General features: G+C 41.1%; 2 protein-coding genes across 2 annotated transcripts; both read right to left on the bottom strand.

The window, feature by feature from the left end:
• Positions 1-455: 455 nt before the first annotated feature.
• On the bottom strand, positions 456-4,855 carry LOC146498286 (uncharacterized). The gene is made up of 2 exons (XM_085141890.1): positions 4,129-4,855; positions 456-3,903 (listed from the first exon to the last, which is right to left on the bottom strand). Exons 1-2 carry the CDS (start codon positions 4,236-4,238, stop codon positions 1,146-1,148), a joined length of 2,868 nt encoding a protein of 955 aa, XP_084998016.1. The 5' UTR covers positions 4,239-4,855; the 3' UTR covers positions 456-1,145.
• Positions 4,856-6,094: 1,239 nt separating this feature from the next.
• On the bottom strand, positions 6,095-19,492 carry xirp1 (xin actin binding repeat containing 1). The gene is made up of 7 exons (XM_085141889.1): positions 19,336-19,492; positions 19,141-19,195; positions 18,755-19,060; positions 17,957-18,035; positions 14,582-14,733; positions 14,325-14,366; positions 6,095-13,240 (listed from the first exon to the last, which is right to left on the bottom strand). The coding sequence occupies exons 1-7, from the start codon at positions 19,458-19,460 to the stop codon at positions 6,380-6,382; spliced, it is 7,620 nt and encodes a 2,539-aa protein (XP_084998015.1). The 5' UTR covers positions 19,461-19,492; the 3' UTR covers positions 6,095-6,379.
• Positions 19,493-22,831: the final 3,339 nt, after the last annotated feature.

The following is a 22,831-nucleotide window of genomic DNA, read 5'->3' as shown; positions in this document are numbered from 1 at the left end:
CACAGTTAGGCTGCAGGATTTCAACAATGCTCAGGTGTTACTAAGGGGTGCGATTTTAACACCAGCAGCTTGAACTGTTGCTGGAAGGCAGGATGGATCCATGCTTTCATGCTGTTACACCAAGCTCTGACCCTGTCACTGCAGAAATGAAAACTCTCTCTGTCAGACCGTTTTCTGTAAATCCATGAGATGATTTTGTAGCAGTTTGAAATACACAGAAAACTATCTGGTGCCAACAGCCGTGTTGTGTGTAAAATCACTCAAATGTTTCCCATCCTGATTCTCAGTTTGAACTTCAGCAGGACGTCTCAGCCTATGTGACTAAATGCATTGAGTTGTTGTCATGTGATTGGCTTATCAGATAATGAGGAGCTCAACAGGTGTACCCAGTGAAGTGGCTGTGAGTGTAGAACACATAAAGCAGAAAGAGACCCAAGACACAGCTCAAGAAAACATTTTTAGGTTATTTACATTTATTAATGAATCACATTGCATTTAAGTGTCATCCTGAGAAAACATTAAAAAGGTTGTTTTATTAATTTTAATAATTCAGAATTAAATTTTCACATTAGCATATTGACAACACTCACTACAGACAACAGAAAATCTCATCTACTTCACATTCTACAATCTTCTTCAAATGTTATATTATACTTTTCATACAGTATTTATTAATAAAACATGTCACTGCACATCAATTTATTCATTAAATGTAGTTTTTGCCCTTGTAAAATGTAATAAAATGCATTCATTTTGCAGATGTAATGTGAAGATGTGCTATTTACCATAAAATTTTAACTTTTACAATATTTGATGCAGTTTTCTGAATAAAATGCAACTTTTTATTTTTTTTAATCGTCAAGTGCTTAATTAAATACATGTGTGTGAAAAAGTGTTTATTTTATTTCTATTAGTAGTAGCGGTGGTAGTCGTTAGAGCAAATTAAAATCACTCAACAAAAGAATAAGTTGAAACAGGTTAACCGATCTGAACACCCTCCTCTCCCTGAGCTTAATTGTTCTGGCCTGAATGCCAAGTACCACCAGCTCCATAAAAGGGTGGCACCCAATGCTGAAGAGAGACAAAGTAAGACATCCACATATGCAAAGGTAGGCTGAGCTGGAGTTATTATAACAGTCATCTCTTTAACCCAACAAATCATCCATCCAGCTACTGTTCTCTGATTTTTGCTCAGTATTGTTTTCTTCAGATGCTAACAAGCTATCAGCTAATACATTTGCACCACCTGGCTCAGACACTGGCAGTAGTTGTGCTTCTGATCCAAAAATGTCATCAGCAAAAAGGTCCATCTGAGCTGAAGGTGCAACGACAGAGGATGCTTCAGAGCCAAACAAATCATTCAGTGAACTCTGAGCAGCCTGACCGCTTGGTAGACCTGTAAACACATCTGCACTGTTTGAGACATTGCTGCTTCCAAAGATGTCATCAGGGAAAGCAGTTCCTCCATGATCGAGCACATTAACAGGAGGAGGCTGATTGAAGAGATCATCATTAGAGCTGAATATGTCAAAGCCCTGTTCACTTGTCTGCTTCTCACTGCCAAAAGGATCCAAGGGTTGACTAACATCTTGGCTTATAGGTGTTGAGTCAGGGATGGTGAGTTGATCTGACATGCCAATGATTGCTTCATTTTCAGATGATATTGGTCCAGAGTCAACCAGGCTGGAGCTTTGAGTAGAAGCAGGTTCAAGAAAAGCTGTGTCAGTAATAGAAGTTGAAAATGTGCTGGGGGTGTCAGGCAGACCAAAGAAATCAGAGGAATCTTGTGCACCGTTGTGGTTGAGATCAAAAAGCATTCCACTGCTCAAGCTCCCTCCTCCTTCAACTGGTGGGTCATGTTTGTTCAGCTGTTGGGCAGATTCATCTGTTTTTATCTCTGTGGCCAGTGGGTCAGCAAAGGGTGACGTGACACTATCTCCAAAAACGTCATTTAATGCATCATCACCTTTCTCAGGTATTAACTCACTGTTTGATTGCCCATGCGGTGTGCTCAGTAATTGTGCTGCAGGGTCAAGATCTTTAGACTCTATTTCCAGATCAGAGACAGGCAGGTTTGTAGCCTCACTGCTCTGTAAATGAGATTCTTGATCATCAGTTAGAATTGCATCCGTTTGCGCTATGGATGTTAAATCATCACCTGTCTCACTACTTATCATGGACAGGCTGGAAGGTTCTGAAGATCTACAGTCATTATTAAGTGCATCAGGCTCAGGGGACTGTAACTTGTCCGTGATGTCGCTCTGAAGCGCTTGTTCTTGAGGAGGGACTTTAGATGGGTCTTCTTCTTTTTGTGCATCTTTTGTAACAGAGCCTTTTTCATTCTCTGTGTTTTTGTCATCAACATGAGTTTCATCCCTTCGCTTGTCCTGAGCAGCTGATTTTGTGACGTCCTCAGCCTTCTCTGAGGATGACTGAAGTAGCCTTCCTAAGAGTCCACTGCTAGGTTTGACATCTGCTTTCCTGGCATCCTTTTGTTCTGCTTTGTTTGTTTTGTCATTTCCACTCGATGTGAAGAGTTTTGACAAGGGGCTCTTTCCTTTGGACCAGGATCCCAGTTTGCCTTTGGCCTTTTCAGCCTGTTTGTCAGAGCCTTTCAGAGAATTTGTTCTCCCAACAGGCTTCTTCTGATCACCACCTTCTTCTTGTCCAGTAGTCACATGAACCTTTTCAGGCTGATTTTTACTTTTTTCAAGGCTGACTTCCTCTCCATTCACGGGTCCTGCAGGACTTTGTGTTGTGTCAGCATTTTCTGATTCATGCTCGCTAACAGGGTTTCCTGGACTGACATCCAGTTTCTCAGAAGACTCTTTTTGTGTCATGATGTCTTGAGTTGAAGTGAAAGCTTCAGTAAGACTTTGGGTGTTGAGTGAGTCATTAACCTTCTGCACATCCCCGTTCAGAGTTGCAATATCATTCTGCGGACTGTTCCCTACGTTCGCATCATGCTCTTGGTTTGACATATTGGCTGTTTCTTCACGGTGCTTATATTCAGGGACTTCAAGGTACATCTCACTTTTTCTATTTTCTTCGCTGGATTCAGATGCCAAATCGTCAAGTATAGTGTTTTCACTCACGTCTGTTCCATCATTGGTTTTATTTATTTGTTCAGACTGATCTGCGACCATTTCATTTTCTGTACCTGAGCTCAGCTGAGAGGATCCGTCGTATCGAGCGACATCAATATTTGGGGCAAACCTTACAGATTTCCGAGCTTTATTTGGAGAAGTGTCCAGCTTGTTGGTCACTGGGCTGTGGTTTGCTTCTGTGGTGGGGGCCACATTTGTGTGAACTGTTTTTTGATTCGTGACAGAAATTCTCGTTTCTGAGTGGTTAGTTTGGAAAGGACTGACTGGTTTTGTTTTCTCTGAGGGAAACTTCTCAGCTGAGATAAAGCTTGCTGTTGTAGACTGTTCCTTCCCCCTCTTATCTCTCAGTCCTTCTCTGTTACTGATCCGGTCGCTTTTCCAATGCTCTGAAAAGCTCATGCTAACTGCACCTGCTCTGCTGATGTCAGAGATTTTATTTTTCAGAGCTGGTTCATATGTTCGCTGCGGAGAATTCTTCTTCTCTGGTGGCCAGCTCATTTTTAGTTTACCTTTAACATCAGCAACACTTTTATCTCCCGACGCTCTCAGGGATGACTTTGTGGCAAACGCTTCAGCAGAAGCTTCTCTGCAGCCATTAGAAATGTTTAACTTGTTCTTTGACATTTTGGGAGTGGGCTTCGCATCTGGCTCATCTGTTCCTTTATTTTTACCAAGCCAGCGGTCTTTGTGTTGCTTGTGACCGAAGCCCTCGTCATAATTTCCTTTTCTTTTAAAAAGCTGATTGTAGTGAGAAATGCAGTAGAATTCGCCATAAAGAGACGAATAGTTGTGTGCGCTGCAATGAAATGAAAAAGCCCAAATATAAAATCAGATCTAATTTTATTTCTCTCACATTATTGATTTGTTGTGCTAGATCAGCTTGTGTGAATGATTTATTCATTGATATTGAGGATTTATTTCATTTATTAATGCAAATACTAAATCTTTTCATCTTGGTCGTTTTGATTGGGTTCTATATGATAAATATTCCAATTTCTATAATTTTGTTCTAACATCTCACCTGAGCTTCTTCTTGCAGTGTTTACAGCAGAAACAGTTGTAGTGCAGAATAAGTTTATTAGCCACCATTTTCTCCATTGGGTAGACTGGTGTCAAACAGGCAGAACACATTTCCTTGGCAGGCAGCTGGAACTACGATGATGAAAACAAACTTAGTTTAAGGTTAATTTGTCTTGTAGGTTTGACAAGACAGGATCTTTTCTGTAATGTTTTACAAATGCAGCCACCTGTAGTGGAGAGATCTATGATCTACAATTATGTGTACTTTTTTAAAATAATAAGTTAGAAGAAACACACAGGAACTACTTACAACCAGTGTTGGGGAGTAACGGAATACATGTACCGCCGTTACGTATTTAAAATACAAAATATGAGTAACTGTATTCCGTTACAGTTACCGTTTAAAAAGGTGGTATTTAGAATACAGTTACTTTGTTGAAATAAATGGATTACACGGCGGTACTTCCCTGTTTCATATTGTTGCGGGTCAGGACTGTTTGGGTTTTGTTTGACAGCTATGCTCTGTTGTTCCAGGCGGCAGCGTTACGGTTGCCATGGTTACAGGGTGACGCTCTCTCTGCGACTGTGTGTTTCCTGGGTGAGAGAGGCCTTTTTGTTGTTGTTGTGCTAAGCTAATAGGCAGAATGCTACCGGTATAGCTCTAAAGAATGTAGCATCATGGGCAGTGTAGTCCGTGCTGCAGGGAGAATGGACTGCTGTACCGCGGAGCCGCGGACCTTCAGTAACAGTAATAAATCACAACAATAGTACATTCATGTAGTTGTAAACAGCATGATAATATATTAAGTAATCCAAAGTATTCAGAATACGTTACTCTCATTGAGTAACGTAACGGAATACGTTACAGAATACATTTTGGGGCATGTAATCTGTAATCTGTAATGGAATACATTTTAAAAGTAACCTTCCCAACACTGCTTACAACTCACATCTAAGATGTTTTAAGGTGTACTCCTAATGTCGCATGACAAGTTTGATTCCTGGTATTTAGCAGTTACATAACTAGATAATGTCACATTTATGAGGTATTCAACTTATAAACTCAAAAGAAGAAAAGAGAGGTATTTTGAAATGAAGGTCTGGGGATAGCTGCAGGCAAAAGTAGAGAAAACGTGACCAAAACAGAAACTGACATTTTAAAAAGTATAGCGGAGGTGTGATTTCTCATCATCATTACAACTGTGCAACATCTGACTCCAGGTTTCATTTAAAAAGCAATTTATGAAGTAATTTGGTGAAGAAATACTCTTTGCAGAATTTACTTAAGTAACTTAGGAGTATTGTGTGAATTATTGGTTGTGCACCAATGTACTGCTGTTTCATATATTAGCCTAGAGATTGGATATTCATTCAAACTAAATACCACTGGATTTTTAAAAAGGAGTCAATTTTATATTTGTGGTTTACAGGTTAATGGGCTTTGGGAGCCACGGGAACATTTTCCATTGCCGTAATCTCAGCAGCAAGGCGACGTGGCTGCGCCATTTCATCTCTGTTTATATACAGTTAAGTGACAATTTTGCTGGGCAAAATATTTAAACAACAAATTAAGAGTTGTAGAATAATCAAGCCATGTCTCAGCTACACAAAGATTTTGGATTAATTTAAGTTTTTGCTTGATTTTCTTTTGACCCCTTTAAAAAAAAATGTCATTACTGAATTGCATTTTGCCTGGCATCTCCACCAAGACAAGATCCCAAATCAGCAGGGACATTTAACTTTAGAGATTCTACATTTTATTATCATCACTTTGATTTCGGGCCAAGCAAAGTCGATATACACGGATTTGAGTTATTGTAAATTCTGTGTGTGAGCTAATCTACTTATAGTGTGCTGAAAAGTAGCATCAGTGGTTGGTGATAATGATATGGCTGCTCTGTGGTCATTTGTTATATTTATAATTCAAGGAATGAGAATAAAGAAAAATCACAGATAACAGTCACATCTTCTAACCTGTCATTTATTTGACAGTTGTTTAAAACAGAAGAATAAACAGTGCTAACTTTGTGTTTAGCCTTGTTAAAAGATCCTAACACTTTATCATGTGGTTACAGTATAAAATCTATAAGACAAAAAGTTTTTAAAGGTAACATTTTCATGATTTCATGAGCTCAGTTTAAAGACTAACAAAACAGTTTCACTAAAATAACAAAAATGGGATGAAAACACACGTAAATAAAACTGCTTTCCTAAAGTTAAAGGACCGTGGAACGCACTAATAAGTGGCTCGTTCAGTGCGTTTTCTTTGGTGGGCCGAATGTTACAAATACTGTCCCGTCGTCCTTGGTGCTCCTCGACACTTTATCTTCAAAAAAGCGTCCGGATCTTCGCATCAGTGGGGATGTCACGACTTCGTATCTGGTTGGACTAATTTCAAACAGGGCCGATGTTTTACTGTCAGACTGTTTGGTGACGAATGTTGAAGTCCTGGAGGAAACAAATACATTGCCAAAGCTGTCGCTCTCTTCATAAGTTTCACTGACAGTCTTCGTGCCAATTATTCCTGCGGGTTGCTCTGCGGTTTGCACTTCAAGAACACTGACCTTGCGCTGTGGGCCATTTTTTGAAGACTTGGCAGCTGCGGACTCCAGATCGCTCTTCACATTTTGACAACTGTCAGAGCAGCTATTAGTTTTTGGTTTAAATGTTGACATGGTTGGCTTTGGTTGATCACTTGGTTTTCTGGCAGCTGAGTGAATGGAGATGAATGATGGTGAAGACTGAGAGGAAGACTGTCTAATAAGGGGCTTATTGTGCCCTTTTCTTGACACTTCCTCTTTGGAAAGACTTGAATCCAAATCTGTCTGGAGATTTACATCGCTTGTCTCTTTTGTCTGACCTGATTTGGCCTTGCTTGAAACAATGCTTATCTTCCTGATGTTGTTGGCAGGTTGAAAGTTTTGCTCAGATTTCAAAGACTCATCGAACAGCCCCGACAACCCTGCAATGTCGGCCTCAGATTTCAGATTAGACACGGAGTACAGAGCCTTTTTAATCGTCTCTTCGATTTCAAGCAGCTTTGCTAAAGTCTGTTCCTTCAGGTTCATTATTTCCTTGCTTGCTTTTTCCAGATCTTCAAATGCCGTCTCAACTGAGGAGATGCTTTCCAGATCATCATCCTGGGTTTCTGCTTCAACTTTCTTTCCCTCTATTTTACTTTGCTTAGCGTTTCTCCTTGATGTACCCATCCAAGTAGGGACATTCTGGTATAATGTATTCAGTGAAGTGTCATCTACACTGCTGGCCTCTCCCTCGATTTCTTGCACTTGAGACAGGATCCCCTTGAGTTCCTCTCTTTTCCTAAAGTTTTCAAAGATTTCCATGGCTGCCTTTACATTTCCTTTTACGATGTCTTCCATGTGTACAGAGAGCCTTTGTCGTCTTTCATCCTCTGTCTCTCTTGCCTTCTTCTCTCTTAAAACAACTTTATCCTCAAATGTTGGTTGCTTTTGGTCCGGGTTGTTTTCCTGCACATGGCTTGTAGTGACTGATGTCTGCAGTCCGGGCTCGTGCTGTTTTTCTTGAGGTTTGAGATTTGATTTGTATTCTTGAACAGAAGTTTTTTCTGTCTTTTTATGACCTCTACCGTTATCATCTGTGATTGCTGCCTTCTTGGAAGTGTCTCTGTCCTTTCCTTCAAAGTTATTTAGTGCTGCCTTCAAGCTTGTGTTGATTTCATGCTCACCATCTTCATAACCCCTCATATGTATCTGTATCTCCTCAGCTGCATTGATTTTCTGTTTCACATTTTTCTCTGTTTTCACTTCACTGCTGTTTGACATGGTCATTTTGCAGTCTGATTTCCTCTCTGTGAGTTGTGCTGCTTCCTGTTTCTTGCTGCTTTCCTGAACCTTTGGCTTGATTGGCAGATATACATTTGCTTGATTTGAGACTTGCATTTCTTCACTAAAACATTTTTGTTGTTGGTATGTTTCATGTGAGCATTGTTTACTGAGATTTCCATGTGTTGTAGTTTCTTGGCTACCCACAGAGCAAAACAACTGGCTTTGTTTTGGACGAATTACTACACTTTTTGTATTTTCTTTAACAGGACAGGAAACTTTGTTAGGTGATGTATTTGGTTCTTCCACAGCTACAGATTTTATCCATTGTGGCTTTGGTGGTAAAGCTGGCTTCTGCTCCTGTGGTTTCTCAGTCTTTTGAGGCAGTGGAGGTGGACTTGGCCTTTCAGAGCGGGGTGATTTAGAGGTTCCGTTTGCTACAGGGTTGGGAGCTGAATTCTGTGTTGTAATAGATGGTTGTCCTTCACAGGTTACTGAAATTGAAGGAGATAATTTTGCGTCAGATCGAGGCACAGGCACCACAACACACTGCTTGTGAACAGTCTTGCTCCTCTCTGAACAAGCCCTGCCTGAATTTCTGTATATCATGGCAGCTTTATAGTCTCCTTTGGATACATTTACGCTAGACTTCTCAAGAGATTTGAGAGCCAACTGCACATTACCGCTTATAATATTTTCCTTATCTAGGAGCTTCTGCTCTGTCGCTGCACTCTGCAGAGCTCTAATAGCTGCTTTCACATCTCCTCTGATAACTTGATCTGTCTCATCTTCAGTTGTCTGACTATTAAACTCGCAACTTACAAAAGGTGGCAGTGATTCTGGGGCACTATTACTGTCTATAGCTGCACTCTGTTGACAAGCCTCAAAGGAGATATGGCTTTCCTGAGCTTTCTCTGTATCACTGACCTTCGGAGAAGTCCTGATTTGCTGGCATCTTGAGGAGGACGAACATGTTGATTGTGCCACTGTTGATGAGCTTTCCTCTTGTGCGGACATATTCAAGTTGTATATTTTTCCAGGAATGATGACTTCCCGCTCTACTTGCATGCTTTGCTGCTTTGCCATTTCAAGAGACCTTTTAGCTGCTTTTACGTCTCCAGATATAATGACTTCTTTTTGTGCTTGGTTTCCTTCGCTTTCAGGACCTTGAGCTGACAGGTCCATGTCATAAATAGTTCCTGGTGTAATGACCTCCCGCTCCACACACATGCTCTGTTGCTTTGCACGTTCTAATGATTGCATTGTTGCCTTGACATCTCCAGGGACAATTTCCTCCTTTGGTACACAGCTGTCAACACTGACAGAGCACTCTGATGAAAAAACCTTTTTGGTGTTCTTTACGTCCCCTGGTAAAACATCAGAAATTGATCGTTCTGCCTGTTCTTTTTGCTGATAGAGGCTTCTCTTTGCTTCCCTCACACCCCCCTGAACTGTTTCAATCTGTTCCTTAGTCAGAAGACTCTGATCAGCTTCGTCTTCAGATGCCTCGGTGTGAAGACTTTTGAGGTAATGCAGATCTCCCTTTTCAATGCAGCTTTTGTACAAATTCACATTTCCCTTCTCTGTTTCGTCCACTCTGCACGACGCTGCTATCCTCTGACTACTGGCAGTAGCTAACAAATTTCCAATTGTAGACTTAACATCTCCCCTCTCTGTAACCAGACTCTCAGTTTTGATTTCGTAATTGCAGATGAGTGAATAAACGGACATCTCTGCTTGTCCCGCTGCAGTCTCTTGCATTATGATTCCCTTTTTCAAATTATTTTGTGGAATGAGCAAGTCATCAATTACCTGGGCAATGTTTTGTAGTCTTTGATCGTGTTCGATGTTGACTGTGCCAGTCGCCTGGGAGACTGGAAGCTCGACTACTGTTATGTTAACTTTACCTTTTTCAGTTTCTCTCAGAAGAGTTACTTGTGGTTTGAGAGTCGGTCTGACCAAGAGCTGTAGCATGATGTTCCTGATGTTACCCTCAACAACATCCTCTTTCTCAATCTGCACCCCTTCTTTGTTTTCAAACATATATTTTGCCATGTTAACATTTCTGCTGCCATCTGCCTCTATTATGATGCCGCTTGAGTGAACAAAAGCATTTTCATTCAAATACGAAAGGGTATCAGCCAAACTGTTGGCGGTGATTTTGTCTAGTGGAGTGGTCTCAAAGAGCCAGGTGGTGCACTTCACATCAGCTTTTGGGATATCTTTAGCACTTTGCACTGAGGTTTCTTCTGGCTCCTTAATTTTGTCCAGGGGCTGCGATTCAAAGAGCCAGGTGCAGCGTTTCACATCTCCCTTCTGGCTATCTTCCCTGTGGACTGCTTTTACTGGACCCTGCTCCTCAGGCTCCCCTTTCAGGCTGTCAATTGTTTGATTCTCAAAGAGCCAGGTGGAGGTCCTGACATCGCCACGCTGCACATCAGTGACACTAACCATTCTCACAAACTTCTTGCACTGCTGCTCAGATTCAAATAACTGTTTATTCAGCTGCACGTTACTGTTTCCAAAGTCTTCAGTCACCCTGACTGAGAGCTCATCTCGACTCGTAAGGGAGTCAAGAGGTTGTGTCTCAAATTTCCACCTGGCTGATTTAACGTCTCCTTTCTTGACGTCCTCCTGGGTGACAGCTCGTATGACGTAAACTTCATTCTCCGCCTTGATGGCATCGAGTGGTTTTGTCTCAAACATCCACCTTGCTCCTCTTACGTCACCACTCATTACCTCTTCCTTTTTTAGAGTTGTAACTTCATGAAACTGGCCCTCTTTGTCTCTGATGGCATACAGTGGCAGGGACTCAAACATCATAGTGCTTGACTTCACGTCTATATTGCTCTCAGGCTGCTCCACATTGACCCAATTCTGCTCAACGGGTTCATCGTGAATTTTATCCAGTGACGATGTTTCAAATATAAACTTTTGTTTCTGGACATCACCACTTTCAATACTCTCAACCCTTGGCGTATTTGTGTCATTGTTGTCCTTGTTGATCTGGCTCATGGGGCAGTTCTCAAACATCCAAGTAAATTTATTTACAGAACCTTTCTCGATTTGTTCGCCTTGGTTCTGCTGATCAGATGCTGCCATGATTTCTGATCCTATTTCGTCAAGAGACTGGGATTCAAAGAGTTCTTTGACTCGCGAAACTTCCCCTGACTGAAAGTTCACTTGGCTGACACATCTCAGATTTTGGTCTGAATTTGTATCCTTTCTTATTCTGTCCAAGGCCTCTGTTTCAAAAAGATGTTTCACAGTTTGAACACCAACCTCTGATTGGACTGAATCTCGTATGGTGCTGCATAGCTTCAAATTGTACTTTTCCCCATCTTTGATGCTATCTAGAGGCTGTGACTCAAAAAGCCATGTAATGGACTTGACATTGGTATCTTCAATGGCTTCTTTATCTTTTGCTTTTTCGGATTTGTCATACAAAATGTCCATTGGCTGTGTTTCAAACAACCATTTACAGGTCTTCACGTCACCTTTATGCGGTTCCTCCTCCAAAGAAGAGTTTTGCTTTGTCTGATTGAACTTTGAATGAATCCCATCAATTGTCTGTGTTTCAAAAAGCCACTTTGCCATTTTGACATCACCTGTGTTGTCTTCCTGTCTTGTGATGCCTTTGATTACCTCCACATTTGCTTTTCCTTCTACCAGTTGGTCTAACGGCTTCGTCTCAAACATCCACTTGTAGTTTTTGACTTTCCCTTGAGTGAATTCCTCTCGGCTGACTGTTGTAACCTTATGAAGGTTTCCAGAGCTGTCTTTTATTGCATATAATGGAGTTGTTTCAAATATTTCTCTGTTACCTTTTACATTTCCAACTGCAATAGACTCTTCGATCTCGGTAATCTTCTCCCCAGAAGAAGCGATTTTGCTCAAAGGAATTTTTTCAAAAAGTTCTTTGAATCCCTTCACGTCACCTTTTTCAATCACTTGTTCTTTTAATGAAGTGCTCTTTTGAATGCTGCAGCTTTCAAATAACTGTTTTTTGTCTTTTACTTCACCTTGTTCTTCAGCTGAAAGGGTAATTTTCTTCAGGCTCCCGACTTCATAGCTATCACTAAGCGTCTCCATGGGCTGCGTTTCAAACAGCCAAAGGGAGGTCTTGACATCTCCCCCAATCACGTCTCCCTTTTCCAAAGACATTTCTGCCATGTTTCCTGCTGCCAGTGGTCTCATTTCAAAGAATTTCTTCTTGTTGATGACATCAACCTCTCCTGTGCACTCAGCTATGGCTCCTTCAAATGTGTTCTCTCCTACAACCTCAGGTATTCTGTCAAATGACTCAGTTTCAAACATCCACCTCTTCCGGTCAACACCTCCTCGTTGACCCTCCTCTAGCGATATGCCCCGAATTATTTTCACGACATCAGTTCCCTTACTGATCAGGTCCAAAGGCTGGGTTTCAAAAAGCCAGCGGGCAGTGCAAACACCACTACTGTCGATCTCCTCCCTGCAGATGGATTTAATCTCGTGTATATTGCCACTGTTGTCTCTGATAGCACAGCAAGGTTCTGCCTGAAACAGTTTCACGGTCTTTTGGACATCACCTTTCAGCTCCTGAAGCTCAGACCTCAGTTTCAGGAAACTATAATCTTCAATAGAGTTGCAGCGCCCCAAGTCACTCAGTGCTTTAGACTCAAAAAGCAGACGAGTCCCTCTTACATCCCCAGGCTGTACAGGTTCTTTCAGCACTGCCTCAACTAGTTCACCCTCTTCATTTACGGATCTATTTAAGGAATCCAAGGGCTGGGTCTCAAACAACCACATTGATGTTCTCACATCCCCCCTGACAGAAATCTGCCTTTTGGCAGACTGTAATTGGGTGCTGTCAATATGTTCAAACATCGAGGAGGTGCTTCTTACATCTCCACCCTTTAACTCCTCATTATCCATCAGCTTTTTGGTTGAATGAGGATCTCCAATACTGTCCAGAGTCCAGTTCTCAAAGATCCACCTCATGGATTGCACTTCCCCCTGATAAGCTGCATCTGCTGCCTCAGTGTTTTCTGACTGCACTGCCTTCATGATCTCATCATCCACTGCGTCATCAAGACTTGCCCGTAAGTCTGGGTGGATGTGTTTAAAGAGCCTCTTCAGCTCATTTTTCTGCCGTTGCTGGTAGAATGTGGAGAAGGTTTCTTTAGGTGGAGGCAGGGGAAGGCTACTTAACAATGAAGGCCCTTCATAGTTGAGAGGTCTAGGTGGTACAGGGGGAGGTGGGGGGAGGGGCAAGTCATCTTCTTCAGGAGATGATTGTAAAACTGTGACTTTTCTGGTCTGGTCAGCCATCTTGAAACAATAAAAGAAATTCAAGAATATTATCAGGATCTAGTGATCTAGTCGACAAAAAGAGCATTAAAAAAATACATGCAAATATTAGAATGACATGCATAGCAAGGAAAGCCATACTTTACCTTCTTTTATGCTTGCTTCACTTCTTTTATGCTTTTTCAACCCAAACCATCCTCAGTCACACCAGGGTTACCAAAAACACTTCACAGCTGTTAGTAGGCAAATATCACACATACACCCCGCCGAGGCTGCTAGTGTGGCTAGTTGTTTTTTAGGTGAAAAAAGTGAAAATTTAAATCTGCATTAAGTTTTTTTTCTGGCTACATTGTTGCAGTGTAAACTAGGGTTGGGCATTGTTACATTTCGGACAGGCTGCCATCAGTCAACCAGCTACTGTTGATATGTTCACAGAGATATGCCACATGCACTGATAGAGACGCTTGTTGAAACGGGAAAACAAAAACAAAAAAACGGAATACAAAAGCACCTAATAGAGATGATTCACTTTCAATCCCAAAATAAACATTCAGAAGAAATAACAAAAGCTAGATTTTGAGTTGTTGGTGTCCATGGAGAACCAGCAACTCACTGGTATGAATCTTATTAGCTCATAAAGGTGCCAGGTCACCTCAGTAATACATTATTAATATAATTATTATTTATTCTCAGCAGCAGAATAAGGTCAACACTGCTTAATGATTACCCTTGATCTTGTACTATTCTGATGGAGATACTCTGTGTCTGTGTTCAATTCTGTGCTGGAGCTCAGCTCAACAGAAAGGATGGAGGCACCACCTTGTGGTCATTCTCAGTTTTTCAACATAACATACCTACATAACAACATAACTACATACAACTACAATTAATTACAAACCAGAAAAATGTAAACAAAAGTAAATTATCTAAATGATTTAAACATACCTGACCCTTTGTGAAAAAGTAACATCCTGAATGTTGCATTTAATGTGAGCCTGTAGGTTTACTGTGTGTTTGATGGTGGAAGCAAAGACTTAGATGCACAGCACACAATACTGAGAAACCACATTCTCCTGTTAAGGTTTCTAAATGACGTATACTGTACCTTACTGTTTTTAGCCCCTTTTCCTAGTGTACCAATGAATTCCTGTTAAACAAAAGCAAAGAGTGATTTAAATCAGTTTGAATCACACAGAACCTTATTATTTGTTACATATATACGTTAGCACTGTGTTCAACACATTTCAAACATGCACTAAAGTGTTGAGGCGCTCCTGTTGTGACCTAGCACACAGAAAATTCCCCATTGAAGCCTTTGACCTCACTTTGTGGGGAGGAATGAGAAGCATGTCAGGAACTCACTGGTTGTGTTGGGCCTCCTGTGGTGTCAGTGGCTGCTGTTCTTGACAGATAGAGAGTTGATCTGTCTCTCACTGAGAAGGAAGTAGATGTTCTGTCTCTGGTTTGTCTTGTTGGGGTGCCCCCTTTAGTCAGTGAAGAGCTGTATTTGTCCTCTGCAAGAGCAAGATGCGACATCAAATTAATGTTAACTTCTTTATTAGATTTGCCCAATAAAACATCTGGAGTGTTGGGATTTCTAGTTTAAACCTAGTGGCACACACATGCATAAAAGTGGAACAACAGGATACTGCTGTATGCTAAAATAAGCAAAGCCGTGCGTGTCCAGTGTCAGCAACAAGTTGAATGATAACGCCGTGTCTGGGTATTTTTAGTTATGGTGGAATCTGTCTTATCACTGTTGTAGCTTCCTGTTACCTCATGGATTCTAGTTCACATGCATTATGCTATGAAACAGCATATGTTTTAGTAAAGAGAGATATTGTAACAAACAAGTCAGATTACGAGCTTTGATCCCGGTAGATAAATAGGCCCACGCAGCACTCCCTGCTGCACAGGTCTATCATCAAAATGCATTCCACGGATTGACCATGACACCCAAGAAGAAGAAAAAACAGCAACTGCTAGCTCAGCTTGAGGGACACAGATTGTTTGCACATTGTTTGAATGGGCTCTCTCCCATCAAACCATCAACACCTGACCAAAAGAATGCGACAGCCCAGCCCAGTAAACCACATGCATGTGTTCTGAAACTGATTTTTGTTTATGCAAAAAAAACACCCTGCAATCAGACTGTATTAGCTGGAATTTGTTCCTCAGCTGGAGTTAAGTAAATATAATGAGTTTAGAAAAAAATTCAACAGCAGCATCATGAAAAATATGTTCAGAGGTCAACAGCACAGTATGCTGCACAGGCCATCCAGCTGTAACTAATGGCCAGATTTAAACACACCTCCCTTTTCACGCACTAAGCCCTGACGGGACAAAAGGATGGCCTGGCGAGCCGGCGCCTCTCACGAGTCTGGACTTAAAGCATTTTCACAGATGGGTGAGCAGACAGAATCATGCAACCGACTGCCATGCCCCCCCCCCATGAAAGTCCTCACCCAGTAAACCGAGAGGTCAACTGTCACTCATCATCGACGTGTGTTCACAAACATCCACGCAAGCTTGTCTCGACAGAGGAAATAATGAAAAGACTCATTCTTACAGACTCGAAAATGAAATTAAGCTTCAATGACACAACTGGAAACCTTTTTCAGTGATTCCAACGTTTTCTGAGCAATGTCTGCCGACATCTCTTTGATCTGGGTTAATTCTTCAGGAATGAAGAGGAGCTATTAGCAGCATGCTAATGGGAGGAAATTTTGGGATGCTGGCAGCTGTACAAATGATGGTTAAATGCAGCTGGCATTTGTTCTTCACCACCACCGCCGCCTTTTACCTCCATCAGCTGTTGGCAATTGTAGCTACATTCATAGACTGTAATGAAAACCAACATCCCAAAGGACAAATTGCATTATAGGGTCCCAGATCCCCCATATAGCACTGTCTGTTACACCATTTGCCTACTTCTAGGAGTTCATTTTTTTCCCTTCATTTGATTTTCATTTTCCAATGTTTCTGAAGATATAGAGAAGGAAACAGTCTGACTGTCTAACATATGACTTCCAGTTTCAACCATTTGTTTGAAACTTGAGGGATAGCGTACCGATGGGGTCTGACGGTTGATGAGCACTTAACACTTAATGAAGAGAGCATTATATTCATAAATCACTGCCTTTATAGCTCAGTCATAAAAAGACAGGAGCAAAATTGCAAATTTCTGAATTTTCTATACTTTGTGATTGCTGTTGAAAAAATCACTTGAGTACAACTTCATCTTGTCTCAACAATGACAGCATGAAATTTGACAAAATAAAGTCCAATAATACAAAACATGTACATCCAGAAACCTTTCTCTGTCATTATATAGTGCTATTGTCATTTTACTGTAGCGGCACAGTCACGCTATTTGGCCTCATGTGAAGAAAGTTAATAAATACTCACTAAAACACCATCCAGCGTTGTTTCCCTGTGTATTTCTGCTGTGTTCACTCCCAGGACCCCTGTGATGTGTGATGTGTAGTAGAGCCTGTCTCCTCTTTCAGTGCTCTCTGTGACTGAACTCTTTCTAGTCCCGTGGCCTTGGTGACAGCTGATTTTTATCAGTGCCTGTCCCAGTGGAAGACTTTAGCTATTTTGGGATGGTGGGCTGGCTGCTGCTACTCGCCTGAGTCAATCACCTCTGTTAGTCACTGTTGGATTGGGACACCCCTCATTTCCACAGATACATTGTCACCTGCTATAACAGGAACTGGGTGGGACCAATAGTATGTGTGTCAGTGGGTGCTCGGCAGCCAATATATTGAAAGAAAAAACACAGACAAGTGGTCCTATTTTGGTAAGTTCTACTTGGGTCCTGGCATTCATGAAGATGTCACTCACACACCTAAACGGTGTTTTCGGCCAACATACACCTTCAAGTGTCCCATTGGACAGACCAATGTACACCCCCGCACTGCCAAACGTACTCATGAACAGCTCAAGGAACATGACACAGATCCAAAGGAACTGATCTGGCCTCCAAACTGCCCTGATTTCAGTCCAGTCTTTTAAAATGCTAATTCTTACTCTCTTTTTCCACACTACCTACACTTTAAGTATCACTAGGACAAAATCTCACCCTAAATTCAACAGAATTAGATGGCGAACGCTGGGAAATTACACCATAAGCCATGGGCTGTATTATGAAACGCTACCAAATATTTCAGCTTTATTTTGGAACAAACACAGCTAACATTACTGGTAGTTCCTTACTTATACCAGGTTCATCACAGGGTAAGGACGTCAGTATTGCTGAAGCAATATCAGTAATGGGTCGCGGACAGGCATGGCTCAGAGGGCCAAGGCCTGCGTCACGGTCAGAACTGGTGGTGACACTCTCAGTTCTATCTTAAGCATGAGTGCCGGGCACATAGTTATGCATTTACAACACTACATCCTTGTCTTTATTTAGCTACTTTTTCCTCCCACCACCAAACACCACATGGGTTGCCACTGCTTTGTAAACTCGGTCAGGATTTACATGGTGACACTTTAAATACTAGGCCTTGATCCTGAACTGTTTGCTCTGTGGCAACCTAATATAGATTCATTTGATATGCTTGAGAACTGTTGTTTGACATGAATGTGCCTACATTCATATTTCAAAGAACTGTCAGGAACATAGTCCAAGTGTCCACTCGACCTTACAAGACAATGAACCTCAAAGCTTCAAGGAAACCGTCCTAGATGTCAGTGATTGTAGTAAATATGAAATAAAGTACCACTGCTCACCAGGCAAGTGTCTGCGTGCTCTGTCATGAAACTCTGGAAGCCCATTCACAGCCCTTCTTCCACCCACTTGAGTGGCTTTCTGTGGATAAACAGCACATTATGTTGTCAAGAGAATTATAACAGACAATATATGATTGTTTTGTATCTCATTTTGGTGGGTGTGGAGTCGGGCTGTCGAGACTTAAAATAGAGGGAGCTTAAAATCCATGATAGCTGGGTTAAGAGTTGGATGACACTCATGTCACTTTCATGTCACTCATGTAACACATAGCCAGGAAAGATATGCAGGATTAGTAAGCTTCACTATTAACTGGTCCAGATTTTTTCTTTTTTTTTTTTACACAAACAGACTAACTACCTGGTTCTGGATGTAAAGTGCAAACATATCAGGTGAGTGGTTCCTTTAAAAAGTATGAAAATACTAGCGTTTCATTGCTACCTATACTGTATTTCATCAAATATATTGCTAACTGTCAAACAGGCTACCAAGTGCAAAGCATAGGACTAATGTTTCAGCAAAATTCAATTTAATTCAATTCACTTTTATTTGTATAGCACCAAATCACAACAACAGTCACCTCAAGGTGCTTTAAGACCCTACAATAATACAGAGAAAACCCCAACATTAAGATGACCAACCGTGAGCAAGCACTTGGCGACAGTGGGAAGGAAAAACTCCCTTTTGACAGGAAGAAACCTTTAGCAGAACCAGGCTCACATCACGTGCTTGTGTCATTTGGATGACCAGCACTGTATTGTAACACTACTTGTAAATGCTCAAGTAGGCAGCTGACACACCTGTGTAGCTGTGTCCTTAAGAAGAGTGTTATGACTTCTCCTGTCCTGCAGAGGGTAGTCTCTCACTGTGACACTGTCAGTTTCAGACGCCATGTTCAGCCGAGGGCTGCTGCTGAAGCCCTGCTGCAGGGTAGCTTTGGACTCGAACAGGGCGCACAGAGCTTTGGTGCCCGTAGCCTCCTTCTGAGGAAGGAACTCCATGGAGCGACTCCTGGAAAGATTAGAGCGCCTTCCTGAGCCCCAGAGGACCACATTCTCTCTGCTGTCCCCTCTCCTCCATCCGCCATCCACCCAGCTTTCCGACAGCTAAAGAGAGTAGCTGATTTTTATGTGTTTTTCAGTTTTAGCAGTATTTCCATTTAACAAACACAAGTGTAGACACCTACCTCAAGATTCTGCTCTGCTCTATCAGGACTCCTTAGGTCAGAGCAGCTTTGGTAACTATTAGGACAAATTTAATACCAATATATATTAACAGATGAGTGAATGAAGACAATACACAGTCAGTAAACATTGCCAGCACCTGTGAATAATGTAAATAAACTGTAAATGTCACATGTTTGTGCCTCAGTAGAACTTACTGTTGCACCAATTGAGAGACAGACTTTCTCTTCCAGCCGGGGGAAACTGCATTGACCCACGACTTTTCCTGAATCCCAGAAAGACTCTTCAAGGACTGGGTCCTCCTCAGGCCAAAAACCTCCATTGTATTCTTTTAAACAACAGCTGCAATTTAAAGCAACCACATTTTTTCACCAAGCTGCAAGCTTTTAAAACCAGGCTGTCATTTAAATCAGAATAGATCAAATCCACAAATGTTTTCCTTTGATTCATCAATAAACTCTAAATCTGACGTTCTTAAATTCAAGTACATAACTGAGGTTTAACTTCTTTTGAGTTATTATACAACAGACACTGACACTGACAGTCATCTGACTCTGTTAATGTTTATGAATTCATGCACTCAAGCAGCAAACCCAGAGTCCTGGCTCGAGATGCCGTCTTATAACAGTGTGATACATACGCGACTGCTGTAGCTGAAAGGACATTTAATGCTTTCAAATAAGAAAGAAAGAAAGAATGACATCTTAATTCTGGACAGAGAATTCATATTCACATATATTTATTCTGTCTGACTCACATATGAGATGCCGCTCCATCAGCTACAAAGCAGTTACAATAACGTTGCAATAATAATGATGCAAATAATGTTTTTTTACCTAAAAAAATCTAATAAATATTCAGCTCCAAACCTGAAAAGAAGAAGTTGTCACCACTGCATTTCTGTCTTTCCGTCTTACTCGTGGTTTAGGAGCATCTCTCACAAGACACAGCAATTTCTGGTGGTCAAAGTCCTTAAACACCTTGTGATTCAAGTCTTCCGGATGTGATATCTGCCATGATAGAATCACCTGATGAATTTGTCTGATGGAGCAATAAAACTCTGATATTTATAAATGAGGAGACATGTACGCCGAGTAAAAAGTCGCATTTCCCAAAATTCTGTTGGTCTTTATTACGCTAAACATATCACCAAAACACATTTTTAGTATCCATGTGTCTGTAAATTGTAATGCTTTCTATTTGATACTTTAAACACTAATGACCATGCTGACAGCTTGAGGCATTCAAAACAGTGAGAAGCCAGAGAGCCGACCTGCGTGACAGCTGGTCCAGTCAGATGTCCGTGCTGAAATGCCTGGCATAGCCGCTCTGTTACTGGATTCCAAACCAAAACCCAGAGCGGCAGCATTTTATCTGCACCTCTCACGCCTTACCCTAGACACTGTGTTAGCAGCAGCAAGGGCCACATTCACCCATCTACTGTTCCTCAGTGTGCTCAAACAGATAACATGTTTAGCTGATTCTGCTGATACCAGTACCAGAAACGCTGACGGTGCTTGTAAGTTGATGATGAACCCATTTCTGTTGATGATTACAGTCTGCCAGTACTCAAAGGGTGATATTATATTTCTAAATTGTTGGCACATACAATTTTACACCCTAATTATCCCAAAGGAATTTTATAGTTCGCAGAAGTTTACAGTTTTATGATGCCTACAACCTGCAAAGGACTCACAGAGTGGCTCTGTCACAATAGGAGAGAGCCGAGGCCTGCATTCACCTGCAACTGCTTTTCTGTGTTTACAAGTGAATGTGATGACATACATATCCACCAGCCCCTTTATTAGATACATCTGTTCAGCTTCTCATTATTACAAATGTCTAATCAGCCAATCATATGGCATCTATTCATTGCTTTCAGGCCTGTAGACATGGTCCATATGAGGTGCTGAAGTTCGAACTGAACATCCAAATGGGCAAGGAAAGTGATTTCAATTACTTTGAACATGCCAGAGGGGCTGGTCTGAGTATTTTTTTAAAAACTGCTTTTGGTCTGAAATGGTCTGAAAAATAGAAAATATCCCATTAGTGCATTGTAGATGCTAGAGGTCAGAGGAGCATGGATTGCTTTGCAGTGACAGGAAGCATCGGTAACTCAAATAACCACTGGTTAGAACCAAGAGATGCAGAAGTGCTACTCTGAATGGACATCAAACTACGATGAAGCAGAAGGGCTACAGCAGCAGAAGACCACACTGGGTGACACTCCTGTCAGCTACTAACAGAAAACTGAGGTTACACTTTACACTGGCTCGACAAAATTGGCTAACAGAAGAAGAAAAAAGGTTACCTTGTCTGCTGAGTCTCGATTTCTGCTGCATAATTCGGATGGTAGCATCAGAATTTGGCATAAACAACATGAAAGCATGGATCCATCCTGCCTTTTATTAACAATACAGCATGGTGGGGATGGTGTTGGGATATTTGTTTAACACACTTTTGGCCACATAGTAACTGAGGATTGTTTAAATCTCACAGTCTCCCTGTGTTTATCTATTTATAACCACAATGTGCCCATCGTCTTATGGCTGCTTCCAGCAGGACAATGCACCATGTCACAAACCCTCAATAGTCTCACACTGGTTTCTTACAGATGACCAGATCTGAATCCAACAGACCACCTTTGGGATTTGATGTAACCGAGAATCTCATCAGGGATGTGCACCTGACAAATCTGCAGGATTGTTTGATCCTGTCATGTCCATATTGAAAGAAAAATCTCTGAGGAATGTTTACAGCACGTGCTATAAATGAAACCATGTTATAAAGAATTAAGACAGTTGTGAAAGCAAAGGGAGGTGCAACACGAGCTTCTCCATGAGCTGTGTTTTTTCACTTTTTTATCTTGTTTAAAATGAGTTAAATAAATATTTACTTATTGTTTAGGACAAATTCACAGCAATAACTTTGTTGCTTGTAGTCGCACTACTTGTCTGTAATAGTGATCAAGCTTTATGTAGCCTTTATAAAAGAAAATGCACAGTTAGCTGACAGCTAGTGGAGCATTTGATAGTTAGAGGTAACACGTTACCGCAGGAGTTGTTTCTTAGCAAAAACAAAGCTATAAAGAAAGTACTCAAATTTATCAGTGGGTGGACAAATGATTAATAAATAAATAAACAAGCCTAAATATTTTCCATATGAGATAAATTTGTAAATTGGTAACTGCTGGCCAACAAACAGCAATCCCAAACTGAAAAGAGATGTTTGCTACTTATCTTTGCTGCCCCTATCTAACCAAAAAAAGGAACTGTGAGCTCATTTTGTAGACTTGCTGACAGTTTATAAAATAGGAGGCATTTCACTTTTTATTCTACAAGATCTCACATTTCGCAACATATTTACCTTCATATGTATTTTGTTGTAGTTTCAGACAGTTTTAAAGTATTCATTATTAAAGGCTCTGAGACAACAACATCAATAAACAAGAAAAGAGCAACCTGCCAAACAATTTATGGTCTTCATGATTTATGGTTAAGTACCAAATTGTAATGTAGTATTTAGGAATTACATTGTTGGTGCAAAAGGACAGTTTTATGTCTGTCAAACTGTGTTACCTTTGGCATTTTTTGTAAATTCAGCGAACGAAATGAGAAAAAACTGTGTGTTTTTGTGACAGGCGGCCAGCAACAACGTGCATCTTTGTTATCTGTTATGTGTAGATACAATACT

The sequence above is a fragment of the Neolamprologus multifasciatus genome, chromosome 18 (genome assembly GCF_963576455.1).
Source record: "Neolamprologus multifasciatus chromosome 18, fNeoMul1.2, whole genome shotgun sequence".
NCBI lineage: Eukaryota > Metazoa > Chordata > Actinopteri > Cichliformes > Cichlidae > Neolamprologus > Neolamprologus multifasciatus.
The sequence above is the reverse complement of the archived record's forward strand: the minus strand, read 5'-3'. Positions and strand labels throughout refer to the sequence as shown.